The sequence below is a fragment of the Stigmatopora argus genome, chromosome 5 (assembly GCF_051989625.1).
Source record: "Stigmatopora argus isolate UIUO_Sarg chromosome 5, RoL_Sarg_1.0, whole genome shotgun sequence".
NCBI classification, from domain to species: Eukaryota; Metazoa; Chordata; class Actinopteri; order Syngnathiformes; family Syngnathidae; genus Stigmatopora; species Stigmatopora argus.
Window position 1 is genome coordinate 19,629,761 of NC_135391.1, and position 15,806 is coordinate 19,645,566.

The 15,806-nt window shown below is 42.6% G+C and overlaps 1 protein-coding gene across 3 annotated transcripts in view; it reads right to left on the reverse strand.

The window, feature by feature from the left end:
• Positions 1–2,377: 2,377 nt before the first annotated feature.
• Positions 2,378–15,806, reverse strand: part of ak8 (adenylate kinase 8) — a 36,022-nt gene continuing 22,593 nt past the window's right edge. For 2 of the 3 annotated variants that reach the window (XM_077600535.1, XM_077600537.1), the window contains 5 exons: positions 11,824–11,913; positions 11,413–11,554; positions 10,008–10,082; positions 8,142–8,229; positions 2,765–3,033 (listed from right to left, as the gene is read on the reverse strand). In XM_077600535.1, coding sequence (XP_077456661.1) covers positions 2,932–3,033; positions 8,142–8,229; positions 10,008–10,082; positions 11,413–11,554; positions 11,824–11,913 — 497 coding nt within the window. In that variant the 3' untranslated portion in view covers positions 2,765–2,931. Of the gene's footprint in view, positions 2,483–2,764; positions 3,034–8,141; positions 8,230–10,007; positions 10,083–11,412; positions 11,555–11,823; positions 11,914–15,806 lie in introns of those variants that run through there. The other variant, XM_077600536.1, reaches the window with a different exon arrangement.

The window sequence follows — 15,806 nt, forward strand, 5'->3', positions numbered from 1 at the left end:
GCTTGTTTTTTTTCTTTGTATGCATGGTATGCCAATGAATAGTTTGAGCGTGGGGTAAAAGACGCCGCTAAGTTTTGCCCCAATTCATCCTTCAGCTTCAATGCACGCTGACCTTATTTTTTCCGAAAACAGTGTTTTCGGGAAATTCTGGATTGAAGTGTTATTGATTGTCGAATTTTGTCTCTGCAAAAAAAAAACTAAACTGTGAAACTTGGCATGGACCTTCTGAACGGCCAGATTCAAAACCCTGCCAATTTTAGTTGAAATCCCCCATGATGTTGAAACTCTGGTTAACACCCCTGACGACAGATTGCGAACGTGTGTCGAATTTGGTGTGAATTAAACCATTTTTTTGGAAACCCGTTTTTTTTTTCGATTATCGATTTTCGATAGTTGGCGGAACAAAATCTATTCTATGACATTCACAGACGTTCAAAGCATAACTGTAAATTTTCAGATAAATTGGCTTAGCCGTCCATAGGGAACGAACAGACACACACACAGACAGATACACGCACACGCACACACAGAAAGACAGAGATGCATTTATTAAAGGGTTGTCATTTAATGTTTGCTTTTGGGGACCGAAGCAGTGAGATTAAACATTGAGTGGCTTGGGCCAAAAGTCCGTGGAGGTCAAATTGGCAGTTCCATCGTAGTTGAAATGTTTTTTTATTTTATTTATGTTATCGGTTTACTTTGCTGTTAAGAGACCTATGTTCTCGAGACTCCGGATTAACACTTACAAACAAGCTTACAAACGTGTGTCGAATTTGATGTGAATCGGACATTTTTTTTGAAAACCCAATTTTGTCGATTATCGATTTTCGATACTTATCGAGGGTGCTTTGACACAAAACCTAGCCTATGACACTCCCAGACGCCTAAAGTACAACTGTGAATTTTCATGAAAATCGGTTCAGCTGTTTCAGATTCCATAGGGATCAAATAGATACACACACGCAAACACACACAGACAAAGATGCATTTATATAATAGTTTAGATTAGATTAGATGGTATGTAGTAATAATAGGTGTGATCCTACTTTTTAATTATTGCAGCCATGTCTGGTCTACATTATCCGCGAAAAAGGAGGGATTAGTGTATACATATATAAGGCGGCACTGTTAACCGAGTGGTCAGCACGTCTGCCTCAGAGTTCTAGGGTTTAGTGTTCTCCCTGGGCTTACGTGGGTTTTCTCCGAGTACTCTGGGTAACTTCGACATTCCCAAAAAGATGCAGGATAGGCTGGTTGAACACTCTAAATTGCCCCTAGGTATGAGTGTGAGCATGAATGGTCCGTCTCCTTGTCTCCAATTCAGTGTGTCCCCTGCCTGGTGCCCGAAGTCAGCTGGGATAGGGTCCAGCAGCCCCCCACGACCAGCCTGTACACGTAAAAAGAAGCCAGTTTTTACAACAGAGCTGGGAGGCGGAGGTTAGCTGGCCTTAAGCAGTTCAGGTTGATGCGAATGAAAAAGCAGTAGAAAATCAGAGGGCGTTTGCCACAGCATACCAGACAAAACTACACAGAAAAACAAGTCTCACAAACAGATTTATAAAAAGCGACCTCAATAGCTTTCAGATGTGGGGGATGGAGTACACCCATCCACAAGGAGTAAAAATACGGGAGGACAAATGAACTCTACTCTGAAATGGACCGGAGATCAAAGCAGAAGAGAGACTTCGCTAGCCAGAAGAAGCGGGTGGCTAAAAGGGAAAGAATAGAGAGCACTGAAGAGGAGGAAGCTGCTCACAGTGACCAAAGTGAGTATGAACAAAGTTCTTTATCAAGATGCCAGATCCGATGCGTCAAAAGATCGTTACGGACGTAAAAAAACTCTTGCTGTCCAAGTACCACAGCTCGCAATTTCAACTGACTTGGGAGGGGCTGATCTTCCACTGCAATGATTCTGACTGAAAAACACCATGGTGAAAGGACGCCTGGGGACCCTGAGCTGGATGGTGATGCTAACCAGGTTCCCAGAGGCTTCCGTGGACCTGCAGGAGCTGCTGGAGCTCAGGAAACTTGAGGATCACTACAGGGTGCCAGACTCCAAGAGATACTACCAAGACCTGAACAACAGGGTGGGTGGCACCAGCAACGACTAGGAGGAGCAGACAGGGCAAGCGTTACCAGAGTCGACGGTCCAACTGACGGAGAAGGAGAGCGAACCCTTCAGGCTCTACGAGGACCATAGCAGGACTGGCACAAGCAGACAGTGATGCTCCAGACCATCTACTTCTCGGATGACGTGCGGGAGGACTTCAAGGAGGCGTGCACGCAAGTAAACTAAAATGACATGAGACCGATCACAAAGGTGACGATACAGACCTTCAATGCAATCGTGATAACCATCGAGGTGGTGAGCAACCTCTTTGAATGGCTTGAGCACCACTCGCAGCTATGGCTCGTGTCAAGCGAGCTGTCAGAAGGCAACGTACTCCATTACCACGTGCTAATGTGGACCTCCAAGCAAAACCTGCCGAACAGAACGGTGACACTCGTATCCATCCAGCAGTACTTGAGGTTCCAACGCATCAACATGGACGAGTTAGACGAAAGCTTTAGAAAGTGAGTGCTGCAGCTGCACCCGAAAAAAACACGAAGGTGCTGCATGGGCCAAACAATCCAGGAAAAAGGTCGTTCATCAGGCTTCTGGTCAGACTGTACAACTACGCAGAAGCGCATAACGAGAACACCTTCCGCTCCTCCGGATGCCGTGTGTGTGTGTACAGGCAACACATTAATATTTCAAGTCAAATTTCAGCATGATCATTTTTTATTGATTGAATTTAACGAATGGACATTTTCAGATTTGATAAAATAAAACTAAAGAATATTTCCTTCATATATTCTTTCTTGCATACAATGTCAAAATACAGTGCCAAAATAAAGGGTAATGTGAGACAAACAGTGTGCTTCTGTCTATCAGTGTGAGTGTGTTTGTATAATGAGTTGTTTGTCAATGGCGTCAAAGACAGATTGAGGATCCTGATCGGCATCCACGTGCACAGCATCTGGAAACACACACTAAACACACAAACACAAATAGAAAGCTTGTTGCCACTATTGTATATGTATCCATCAGTGTTGCACCAACCAGTACCAATATGGCACTACAGTGGTACCTCGACATACGATCGTAATCCGTTCCGAGACTGAGATCGTATGACGAGCTTCTCGTAACTCGAGCGGACGTTTCCCATTGAAATGAATTGAAAACCAATTAATTTGTTCCAACCCTCTGAAAAAACACCAAAAACAGGATATTGGATTGGAAAAAATGTTTTATTTCTTCTAAATCGCCATATATTGACAAAGTAATAAATAACGAGTGGTTTAATAATAATAAAATGTGTTTAATAGGAGTAAAATTAGACACATTTCGCGGAGGGTAGAGACAGCGACATACACAGAGGCAGGGGGAGGGGGGGTGTTCGGTGGGACTTTATCCACAACGCACTCGTAAACGAACAAACAAATTTAAATTAACTTGGATAACTATATACAGACACTCAACGTTTAATGTAACTTCACACAAAACTGAATTCTAATTTTGTTTTAATCTTTTTTTTACCTTAGTTTTACGGGTTGACCCCACCCGGATGCTCAGTCGGGGTCTTCAAAACGAATGCATCAAGAGTTGTTTGTTTTTGCCTGTGACCGGACGATTCGCCGAAAGACGTTTCGCCGACGGACAGTTCGCCGAACGGACGTTTCGCCGAAACGGGATTCGCGCGCTCGCCCCGCCACCGGATCGTGTGTGTACATGTTTTTCAACCTCAACCCGCGGGCCATATACGGCCCATTACAGATAACATTCATTTAGGAATAACAAGGGCATGTACTGCCCCCCGCTGGACATATTTCTAAATACAAGTACGTACTACAATGTGCTGCCAATTTTTTATATTTTTTTATTTTATCCTTGCGTTTAAAGTAGTAGCCATTTGGACACGCAATGTAATTTATCAAAGCTGGGGATTGATGTCTGACAATGAGAAAAAACAAAACTAGAAGACTTATGTGAAATTCTAAGTGCCTTGGACAGACTAGAGGGCTTAGAGAACAATACCTGAAAATTCCATGGAACACACTTTTACTTCTAGTTTAAATTTAAATAATTTCCCATTATTTTAGGAAATATATATTCAAAATGATTTGCTGAGAACCTTAATTCAAAGATTAATCTCAACGTTTTTTATGCTAGTGTAAATTTTCTGGAGTAGGATTTCTGGATTTACAATTTCATTACAGTAGTACTTACTGTTACTACTACTTTATTTTCTCTATTTCTTCTGTCACGTACTGTTCTGCGTGATCTCCAAATGGCTACTACTTTAAACGCAAGGATAAAATAAAAATAATAAAAAAATGGCAGCACATTGTAGTACGTACTTGTATTTAGAAATATGTCCAGCGGGGGGCAGTACATGCCCTTGTTATTCCTAAATGAATGTTATCTGTAACGGGCTGTATATGCCCCGCAGGCTGAGGTTGAAAAACATGTACACACGATCCGGGGGTGGGGCGAGCGCGCGAATCCCGTTTCGGCGAAACGTCCATTCGTCGAACTGTCCGTCGGCGAAACGTCTTTCGGCGAATTGTCCGAGTAACGTTTTTGCCTCCCCTTCAAAATATTTCGATAATGACGCACACAAATGTCATCACAATACGATAACGCGCGACCACTTGCCAGCTTGTCAGGGTGAGTCTTTTCTATAAAATCCGAAACCTCTTGCCACTTTGCGAGCATGTCTTTGATATCTTTTGTAGCCAGCGGCCCCACCTCTTCCACCGCCTCCTCGCTACTGAGTTCCGGGAACAAATGTTCACCAAATGTATTCCAGATCTTTTTTTAAATTTTTCGAACCAGCCATGACTCACTTTAAAGGGTTCTGAGTGTGTTGAAGGCTCTCCTTTCGTTGTTATCAAATCCATGTAAATTCCGCTGGCTTTTTCACATATGGTGGACTCGGTCACGCTATCTCCTGTCGTTTTTATTTTATCCACAATAAAAGAAGGCTCTCCATCTCGTCGTGAATGTCACTGCGCCGGTGGGAAATTATAGTTAGTCCTTTGGAAGGCCTCTTCTCCTTAATTGCGTCCTTCTGCTTAAGGATGGTGGATATGGTTTTGCAAGCTTGGTAACACGTACCCCACTCTCATATTTTTCAATTATTTGGCGCTTCATGTCGATTGTCAACGGTCGCCTTTTCTTTGCAAAACTCTGCCGATCCATTGTTGTTTACCTTGTATGTAAATGTAGACCTACGTGGGGGAAAAAAACGGATGGGGAAATGCAAAGTCCGCCCAGTGCTCGTAGATATATTTTAAACACGAAAGAGATGCAAAAAAGACAGTGCCATGGCCACCTGGCTTGGTTGCATCTCGGGCGAATTATTCGATCAAAATTTTTGTCGTACCACGAGATGATCGTAGGTCGAGGTACCACTGTGTATATATATATATATATATATATATATATATATATATATATATATCGGTGGCGGTCGGTGCATTTTCTGGTAGCGCCTTCAACGTATCAATCCAACCCTCAAAAACTATTTTATGACTATAAAACCTCTACTGCAGCTACAGCTGCGACATATAAAAAAAAATCAATAAATTAATGCACAAAAATGGGGTAAAATCCACTTCCTAGCAGCATTTCATGATTAAATACAAATACTGGAGCTTTTCAGACAATAAAACCAGGCCAGGGGGTGATTTTCCCGGGAAAAGACAGCGATGAACGTCAATGGCGTACGGGCAAACATTGCCCGAAAATGGGGTAAAATCCAGCCGAAAACAGCATTTATTGATTAAATACAAATACTGGAGCTTTTTAGACATCAGAACCGGGCCCGGAGTATCATTTCCCCGGTAAAAAGACAGCGATGAATGTCGATACGTCCATATGTGAAATGACAAAAAATGCACTAAAATTAGGTAAAATCCACTTCCTAGCATCATTTATTGATTGAATACAAATACTGGAGCTTTTGAGACATTACAACCAGGCCAGGGGGTTATTTTTCCCGGGAAAAGACAGCGATGGACGTCAATGTTGAAACGCCAAAAATTAAACTGGGGTAAAATCCACTTCCTAGCAGCATTTTGTGATTAAATACAAACACTGGAGCTTAAATACAAACACTGGAGCTTTTCAGATATCAGAACTTGGCCCACAATTGAAATATTATTTAGGAATATAGCCATATTTTACTCACCAAAAATCCTTTTTACACAATATCCATCCTCCTTTCTTTCTTCCTTATTTCCTATCGCCATCGAAGCTAATGATGAAAGTCGAGCCTGTCCTGTCATATTTCCGGCATAGTCCGTTTTGAAAATGGCTTTAAATCAACACAACAATATTCTATTTGGTGGTGCAGCTAAGTTAGCGCACTGAAAGTCCCGCACACACCATTTTCCCGGCTGTAACAGGCTAGCTAGCTTCGGAGTTGACCGCCCTTTCTTATTGATGTCCATTTTTTTCCGGAAAAGTCCGTCTGGAAAATAGCTTTGTGAGCAAACAGAATCCATTTGTTTTTGCTTCTGTCGGCCATTGTGGGTGGAGTTTGCGATCTCGGCTGCCTTGGGTACTGCTTTGGCCCGCCTACTAGCCAATCATAGTTTGTGAAAGCAATGACATGTCCCAGCCAGCAAAATGCTAACGCCTATGAAAAATCATTGTGGGGTTGCCAACTCGAAATCTGATTGGTTAAAAGCAACAGTCTAGTTTAATGCAGCAGAGCCCGCAAGAACTGATTGTGAAGGCTTTGAAGCAGATCTGAGCTGGCAAAAAATAATGGCTGAAATGTGATTGGTTAAATGCTTCAATATGAAAACACACATCTGGAAGCAGTGCAACCAGGGGGAAAAGCAATGAAAGGAAGCTAACAGACCATTTGGAATAATAAGTATTGGTGGACAAAATATAATATGATTCAGATATTTCTTAGGCCAGCAGAGAAGGCCTTGAAGGCCCTGACGGCCCGCCACTGATATATATATATATATATATATATATATATATATATATATATATATGTGAAAGCAATGACATGTCCCAGCCAGCAAAATGCTAATGTATGTATGTGATGTATATATATATATATATATATATATATATATATATATATATATATATATATATATATATATATATATACATACATACATATATGCATGCACACACGCACGCATACGGATATGTATACATACACATGTCCCGCCCCAACTGTCGTCGCTCACAGGTGATGAGCAATGGGACTGGGCCTGGTGCCAGAGTGGGGCCCCGGTGATCCACGTCCAGGCGAGGGAAAACGCCGTTCAATAATGTTGTTAATCGTAAGAGGTGTTCTGAGTAGAGGTAAGATCGGCCCGATAAAATAGAGCCTGACCCGACCCGATAAAATAGAGCCCGACCCGACCCGGCCCGCGGGTTTTAGAGCAAATTAACGAGCTCGAAGCAAACCCAAATTTTCATTTGTGAGGACTCAGTACTCCCGACCCGAGTCGGGAAACTAAGGAATACTATACATTTTTATAAACATTTGTTTAAAAAAAAGTCACCGAGAGATACCACACATCGTTTTAGTATACTATTGGGACACCTAAACCCCACCACCATGACAAGGTGATGACTCATCGGGGGAGATGATATTGTAAACACTCCATTAAAAATGGATTGGACATCTAGTACAGTCTCCCATTGACAATGAGGTAAGAAATAATATACTCGGGCCAACATTGTCAGAGGAAATAGCAGATAGTTTGACATTGATGAGATGATCTGTTAAAAATTGGGTTAAGCTGGTTATGACTTCATTTTCATTTAAATGTCACTATAATAATTTATCAGTAGTAGAAGCGGGAGTGTACCACCGGAAGAATATTAATTCATTCATAATTCATAAGTCATAATTCATAATTTGATAAGACATTTAGAACCATCAGTGAGCTATGCGGTGTCTGACAAAACAGTAAATTAGTATTGAAAGAAATGGTATACCTTTTCAAAAAAAAATTCCATTGCAGTATCGGCCTATCAGACACGGCCCGTTGTCAAAATAGGAGGTAAAAAATCGTATCGGTACAACACTAGGATCCAACACAGTTTTTGTGTGTACCTGCAGTCCTGCAGTCTGCGTCCTGTACACTTCAATGGCATACGACACTGCGCGCATGTTTTCGTCAAATGTGGTGGGCCCATGAACGCTGCAAAGAAAGTGACATAGCTCAAGACATGACTGGACAGAGAATGGTTTTTCTTCATTCGTTGATTCTTATACAGTGTATTCACATACAGTAATACCTTAACATACGAGTGCCCCAACATACGAGGAATTTGGGATACACGTGTAAAATTCCGAGCCAATATTTAGCTTGAGGTACGAGACAAATTTTGAGATACGAGCCACATCTCCCTCGTGCAAAGATCTCTATCAGTACTATTGCATTTTTTTCGTTTTTTTTGTGTTAGTCAGTGCAGAATTAAGGGAAACACAATGGGTCCAAAGCAAGCTGGTGCAATAAAGGGTAGTACAAAGAAAAGACGTATGATGATAATTGATATTAAGCACGAAATAATCGAAAAACATGAGTAGTGTATGCGTGACTCAGCTGGCTCGCCAATGTGTATGGAGAAGCAGGACGTTCGCTTCGAAAGTCGCGGTGGAATACATTAACCTCTTTGCCTTGGTTATTGCATAAGAAGGTTTAAATTTATTGTAACGTAAGATTAACAGTGTAACAGGAATCTAAGTTCATTTAAGTTAAATTTAAAGTTTATGTTATGAGCTCACCCGTCAAGTCTCTCTCTCCCCCTCTCTTTCTCTCTGCCCCTCTCTGCCCCTCTCTGCCCCTCTCTGCCCCTCTCTGCCCCTCTCTGCCCCTCTCTGCCCCTCTCTGCCCCTCTCTGCCCCGCTCTGCCCCTCTCTGCCCCTCTCTTCCCCTCTCTGCCCCTCTCTGCCCCTCTCTGCCCCTCTCTGCCCCACATTGATTTGAGATACGAGTAATTTGACATACGAGCTTGGTCCAGGAACGCATTAAGCTCGTATCTCAAGGTATGACTGTACAGACGCTCCCCTACTTACGAACGCAATTGGTTCCGAGCGATTGTTCATAAGTTGAATTTGTTTGTAAGTTGATTCTGTGCTATATTTTGTATTATAATTTATGTTTAAGGCCGATATAAGTATATTGAAGGTTTATATAAGTGCATTTGTATGTTTAAGGCTTGTATAAGTAACACGCATTGGTTTGTACTGAAAAAAAAAAATTAATAAAATGGAGAGAATATGTACAGTACTGTAGAGAGAGAGATAGATTTATGTATTAGAAACTGGCCAAAAGAAGCGACCTAATGACGATTGCACAGTTTTCTTCTTTTTTTCATCATAAATTATGCGGTAGCACTGTATGGCATCATTCAATTGATTTGCAAACTTTGTGCAACGTTCAATATTTGGGTCCTGCTGCTCGATCTTTCTGTTTATAAATGGTACTGAATGTGCAACGCTCACCACTCTCACGCGCATCAAGCTTCGTTATTATTGCCACTCGTTTCAAATGAAATGGCTTGCCTCTTCCTTGCAACTCCCTCAATAGAAGCCTTTAGCTTTTTACCAACCATATTCAATATTGGATGCATGAGATATTTAATGATACAAATGAAAAAGGTTCTTTGCACACTGGAGATACATTCACGCACTTCCGCATTGCAACGAAGAAGAAGGTAGATGCTGGGTGAGCTGAGCTCTCACAGCGCCAGGCGTCGGTATTAGCGGCGGAAAGAAGTACTACTCCGAAAAAGGCCCGAAATACAAAATTGGACTTGCGAACATTTTTGGACTTAAACGCAATTTGCAGACATTCGTATGTACCGTTGTTCGTAAGTTGAATGTTCGTAAGTAGGGGAGCGTCTGTACATATGTGTGCCAAACAATCGAATGACTCTTTTTGGGTTCACATTAGTTTGTTGTGTTGTAACTGACCTGGTATTAGTCGGAGAGTGCTTTTTGGTACTTCTTTGAAAACAGACTTCATCAAGCAACTCCAGGAAGAAAACCCTGATGCGCACAAAGGCAACAACAAAAGCGTCAGGCACCTATTACAACTACATACTTTAACCCAAAGTCATTGACTGCCATTGACGGTGTTCTTACATGTTGTGCTACTTATTCAAAATACAGTCGTACCTCTAATTACAAAATTAATTGGTTCCAGAACTCTTTGTGTAACTTGAAAAATTCGTAAGTAGAGCAGTACTTTATATGTAACCTCTCTAATTTGTTTTACGGTCCTCACACAACTACCAACTAAACCCTTTAAAATTGGTCAAAGTGTTCCAATTTTGTATGAAAGATGTGAGGAAATACAAAATGGAGATATAATTATAAGAAAATGATTTATTAATGTCTTAAAACGAATAAAGCATACAAAATCTATCCTTGTTAAAACGCAGTGGAACAAGAGGAACGAACAGTATACAACAGAGAGATAGATGTCAGTTGCTTTATTTATTTAATCATCATTTCCTTATAATTTTCTCCCATTTTTGTGTTTCCTCACATCTTTCATACAAAATTGGGACACAGATCAATTTTAAAGGGTTTAGTTAGTAGTTGTGTGACGACCGTGGAACAAATGAGAGAATTTACATATAGATTACACAACTAATTATGAAATTTTCAAGTTACGAAAAAAGTTCTGGAACCAATTAATTTCGTAAGTAGAGGTACGACTGTATGTGTGTGTGTGTGTATAAATATATATATATATATATATATATATATATATATATAATCTCCTTATCCTCATTAGGGTCGCGGGGGGAGCTGGAGCCAATCCCAGCTGTCTCCAGGCTAGAGGTGGGGGACACCCTGAATCGGAGACAGTTGGGATTGGCTCCAGCATCCCCCGTGACCCTAAAATGAATAAATGACAACACATCAAATGCAGAATTTCTAAATCTTCACTTTGGTTGGGGTGACTTGTCGATTTTGGAGGAATTCCAACTCATAACTTGATTTCGTGGTAATTCGGGTAATTTTGTGCTAATTTTGAATTTGAAAACGCATTGGGTTCCTTTGAAGGCGCTAGACGACCAATCCATTTAAAACTCATTCCAATTCATGACAGAAGCATGAAAAAACATGGCTTCAGGGCAGCCATGTTGCTAAGGATGATGCTTTTACCAAAGACAATGTATTGAGATTAAATCTCTGCCACCCTCCCACTTCAAATTAATTGCACGTCTACTAGTGAGCTACTCAGTTCATTTCACAGCAGACAGATGGTTAGACGCCAAATGATTGGACTTCTGTTATCGTCAATGGCACTGAAAAAGTTAAGATGATGCTTTTAGATTTTTAGTCGTTTGCATTGCGCAATTGGTACCTGTTGGGCGCGTTGAGAGAGTGCGCCAGATGCTCTGTGTGTTGGAGGTTGCATGGCAGGTGGTGAAGGATCCATCCTCGCTGGCTGCAGTCTACACGGTTCAGACGCTCTTCGAGGACTTTCAAAACCACGCTGCTTGGAACTTAACAAACAAAGAATGTCATCAATTTTGAAGTCATTGAAAAAAAACACATTACTTAACTTTTTTCTTTCTCGTAGTTTTGATATAAAATGCATATTTAGTAGCATGTTAAAGACTGGTGTCGCAAACTACGGGAGATTCATAGTATTTGGCAGCTCTGTATATCATATAGGGAATGCCCCCATATCAATAGGAAGTGACCTGAAATGTACAGGGGTTAATCTGGGAATGTTTCAAAATATCTCGTAACTTAAGCAAGGTCTGCCCACCTGTCCGCCTGTGCTGCAGGTATGTTCTGACTTCTTCCCCAATAGGAGACTGATCTGCTTGAGCCCAATGAAGAAGATTCCTGCAACACACTGACACAAGTACAAAGGTGATATCCTCAAGTGGACTTATGTTACCTCTAGGTCTTTGTACTGAATTTTGTTTTGCGGCTCTTATAATAAGTGGGAAAAAGTGCAAAACAAAATCACCTTGAAATAAAAGTACAGCGGTACCTCTACTCACGATGTGTTTAGATAAAATATATTCAGATTATGAAAAGCTTTGGTGAGAAACCTTATGAAACCATCCCCTGAAATGTAAATACACCCAATATTTGATGAGAAACCTTATGAAACCATCCCCTGAAATGTAAATACACTCCCAATATTTGATGAGAAACCTTGTGAAACCATCCCCTGAAATGTAAATACACTCCCAATATCTGGTATTTTATTTTGAAAATATCACAGTAGAGTTGCTTTCCCAGTGACTACTTCCCAACACCTCGTTGGCCTTCCATTTGCTAAAAGGAAGCGTTGTCTCCACAATGCCAGAACCGTGGTTACTGCACGATAAGGGGAATGAAGTCAGCCCAGGCCCCGTGAGGGTTAGCAGTCACCGGTTCCAACGGGAGCATGGCGCCAGCTAAACCTGAAAACGGTGCCCTCCAAGCGGACACCAACGACATCCTGGTCAGGGTAGTGGTCACCAGCAGAGTTTGAGAGCGACCATCCAACCAAAAGCTCCTTCGTGGGGGAACATCTTTTTCCGAGACCATTGCTGATCAGCTCCAACTCCGGTGAATTCCTGATTTGTGTAACTTTAACCCTCGTTCGTTACGGACTTATTCTTGAGTTTCTGCTTGGGTTTACTCCGGATACTCCGATTTCCTCCCATATTCCAAAAACATGCATGGTAGGCGAATTGGATAAGTTGCCCCTAGGTATGAGCATGACTGTGAATGGTTGTCTGTCTCCTCGAGCCCTGCAATCGGGTGGCTACCGATTCAGGGTGTACCGCGATTCCGGCCTGAAGTCAGCTGGGATAGGCTCCAACACCCCCTGCAACCCTTGTGAAGATAAGCGGTCCAGAAAATTAATGATTTTTTGTATCTTTTGCATTCATACTGAAGACTGGGACGTTTTAATCTTGTGTTTTGTTCATTACAGTGAAGCATGGGTGTCCCCAAACTGACCCCTCTGCACCCCCGCTAAGCCCATAAATCATCGCAGTGAAGCGGGGCTTTGCATTGCTTCTTTGGTGACACGCGCGGGGAGAGTGTTTCCTTTGATGCATGCGGGAACAACCGCGTGTGTTACACCCTGCATTTAATCTTAAAACACAGGGAGAAATAATCCGAAAACTGATCCATTGTTGTTTCTTCCATCCAACTTTTTCTGTAATGACTAAAAATCTCCCGTGCCTCAAGCTATTTGCTAAGGCATCAATAATCGAATACCGATATTCTTTAACATGCCACACACTTGCCATGTGATCAAGGGATCACAATCGAACACCGATAAACACATCCAATCCAAACTCGTTGTACATTCTCAACATGCAATTGTTAATAAATCAAACATTCTAGCATGTCACACCAAACATGCCACCACAAAAACAAATGTCGTCTCGACATCAGTACATTCCAAATATCTCTCCCTTTGTTGGTTGTTATTCTGAACAGTCTAGCGAACTTGTCACTTCACATCCTCTTCTGTGAGCTGATACTCATGAAAACTCCAGACGGCAAGGGCCACAGTTCAAATATAATCCACAACTCATATGGTCCACGTTTACTGGATGGAAACTGTAATCACAGTCCATGCCCGCATAATACATGTCACCCTTGTAGGCTCAAGCCTGTTGGAGTCCATACATAAAGGGTGGTTGAATGTAATATGGCTGCAGGTGTACTAACCAAGGGACCACTCCTGGTGCAGGGTAAGCAGGTAGCAGCTGATGTGGTGACTGCGTACTGTAACAGGAGGGGACACCAAGCTGATCGTAGGTCGTGCGTCGTGGTGGATGTCTCTCCCTTCTTGGCCATTCGTAAGTCAACGCCTCAGGTTCAGTCACAGCGGTTGGCGGAGAGGTCTCTGATAAATGATCATCACGAGGATCTTCAACAGCCAGATTTGTTCCCGCACCAGGCAGGTCCTCCAGCTGATAGTCATCTTCTGCTTGTACTGGTCCGAAAGCCGGGCCCTTCACTTCAAATCTCTGATCCGCTGGCAGTGGCCTGTGCTCAGACTCCATCCCTTGGGCATCTCTCTCATTTAGCATCTGGAGGGGCTCGTAGTGAAAGTCATCTTCGTTACCACTGTCTTCGTCTGTCTCTTGAAGATGAGAATCTGACTGCTGTTTATTTCTCTCCATACTATTGTCAATTTTTCCTTCTTCTGGTGTCAGGTTTTTTATCAGGATGCGCTTTCCTGGTTGTAGCACGGAGCTCCTAACTTTGGTGTCATAGTGCTTTTTACTTCATTCTGCAGCTTTCCGTACACTCTCGGTGGCAATTGTGTACGCCTCCTCCATCCCCCGTCTCCATTTCTCCACTTTGGCCTTGTAAAACTCCATCTTGTGCATTTGCTCCCTGTAGCGTGCCACCTCACTCTCCAGCTTGTCAGCTTTGATTCCACGTTCTCTCAGCGCCTCCAGTTCATTGCGATAGGCGCGGGCTGCACGGACATTTACGAGCAGCTTCAAATTCTCCTGCTGGAGCCTCTTTATTTCTCCCTCAATGTTTTCCTGCTTGTGTTGTCCAGCAGTTGTTCATTGCTCTTTTCTAGCTCTTCTCTAAGTCGTCTGATCTTTGTTTTTGAATCGGCAAGTTCCACCATCAGGTGTTGCTGAGTTCCCACCTGCTGCTGTTGCATGCTGGGAGGATTGACGATGGCCAGTGGACTGGATGTGCCACAAAGCACACGGACCACATCTTCCCGTTCCTGAGTTAGCTCTGCTATTGTCTCTTCTCTTGGTATGGAGTTGATTGACGCAGCAGCTGTCTCATTTGCATCTGACACTGAACAACACATCTGTAAGGAAGGCAGAGTCAAAGGGGACATTTCCTCGTTCATGGTTGACACTCGTCCCGCAGGGGCAACCACTAGCCTTTTAAAAGGGGCTTCTCTTAGTGGTCTGACTCCTCGGATTTTACATCCAGCTTGGAAATGTTCTCCACTCCCACACCGATAACAGTGTGTGCACTTCACATCTCGCCCTCCCTGCTGACAGGCAAAACACCTCCTTAGGACATAGGCAGGGCGGCTAGTGTTCCAGTGGGGTGAATGGGGCTGGGTGTAGTAATTCTGTTGAGCAGAAGGTGGCTGGGGGTCCCTAAATGGTCTTCTAACTGAGGGTGGGGGTAGGACTAAGGCTGAAACATAGACTGCTGTAGTGTCTCTTTAATCTGAGCTATCTCTGCACTGAGATCTTTAAGAGAAGCAACACTTGCCTTAAGTTTAGTCAACTCCGCTCGTACCTCAGGGGACACTTTTTGTTTTTCTTCTCCTGGGCAATTGGTAGGTCGTAGGTCTTCTGACTGTACCTTGCTAACATGTGTCGCTGCCTGTAGGGCATTAAACTTTTTATTTCTCCTTTCCGTTTCATTAGCACAGGCTACATTTAACCGCTCTAGTAAAAGCTCATCCGAAGTCTTACAGTTCAGCAAGAGAGGCTGCATATCTACTCTAACACTGTCACTCTGGAGACCAGTGAGTATCATGTGCAAGCACATACGCTGGACTAAACTTTGGTCGTACTGGAGTCCTGATTCTGTTTCTCGAGATGCAAACCGTACATACTGCCTAAGAACTAAGACTCGCATTAAGAAACTTTGAGGAGTCTCTTTGATATGCTGCACTTCTGAAGCTAACTGCACATAGAGGTCGGTAGCACTCCTCTCCTGAAAATGAGCACATAGGATGCGTTTGAGTGTGGGAAGAGTGAGGTTAGGTTTTTCTTCCAAGTAATTACGTAGCTGCAA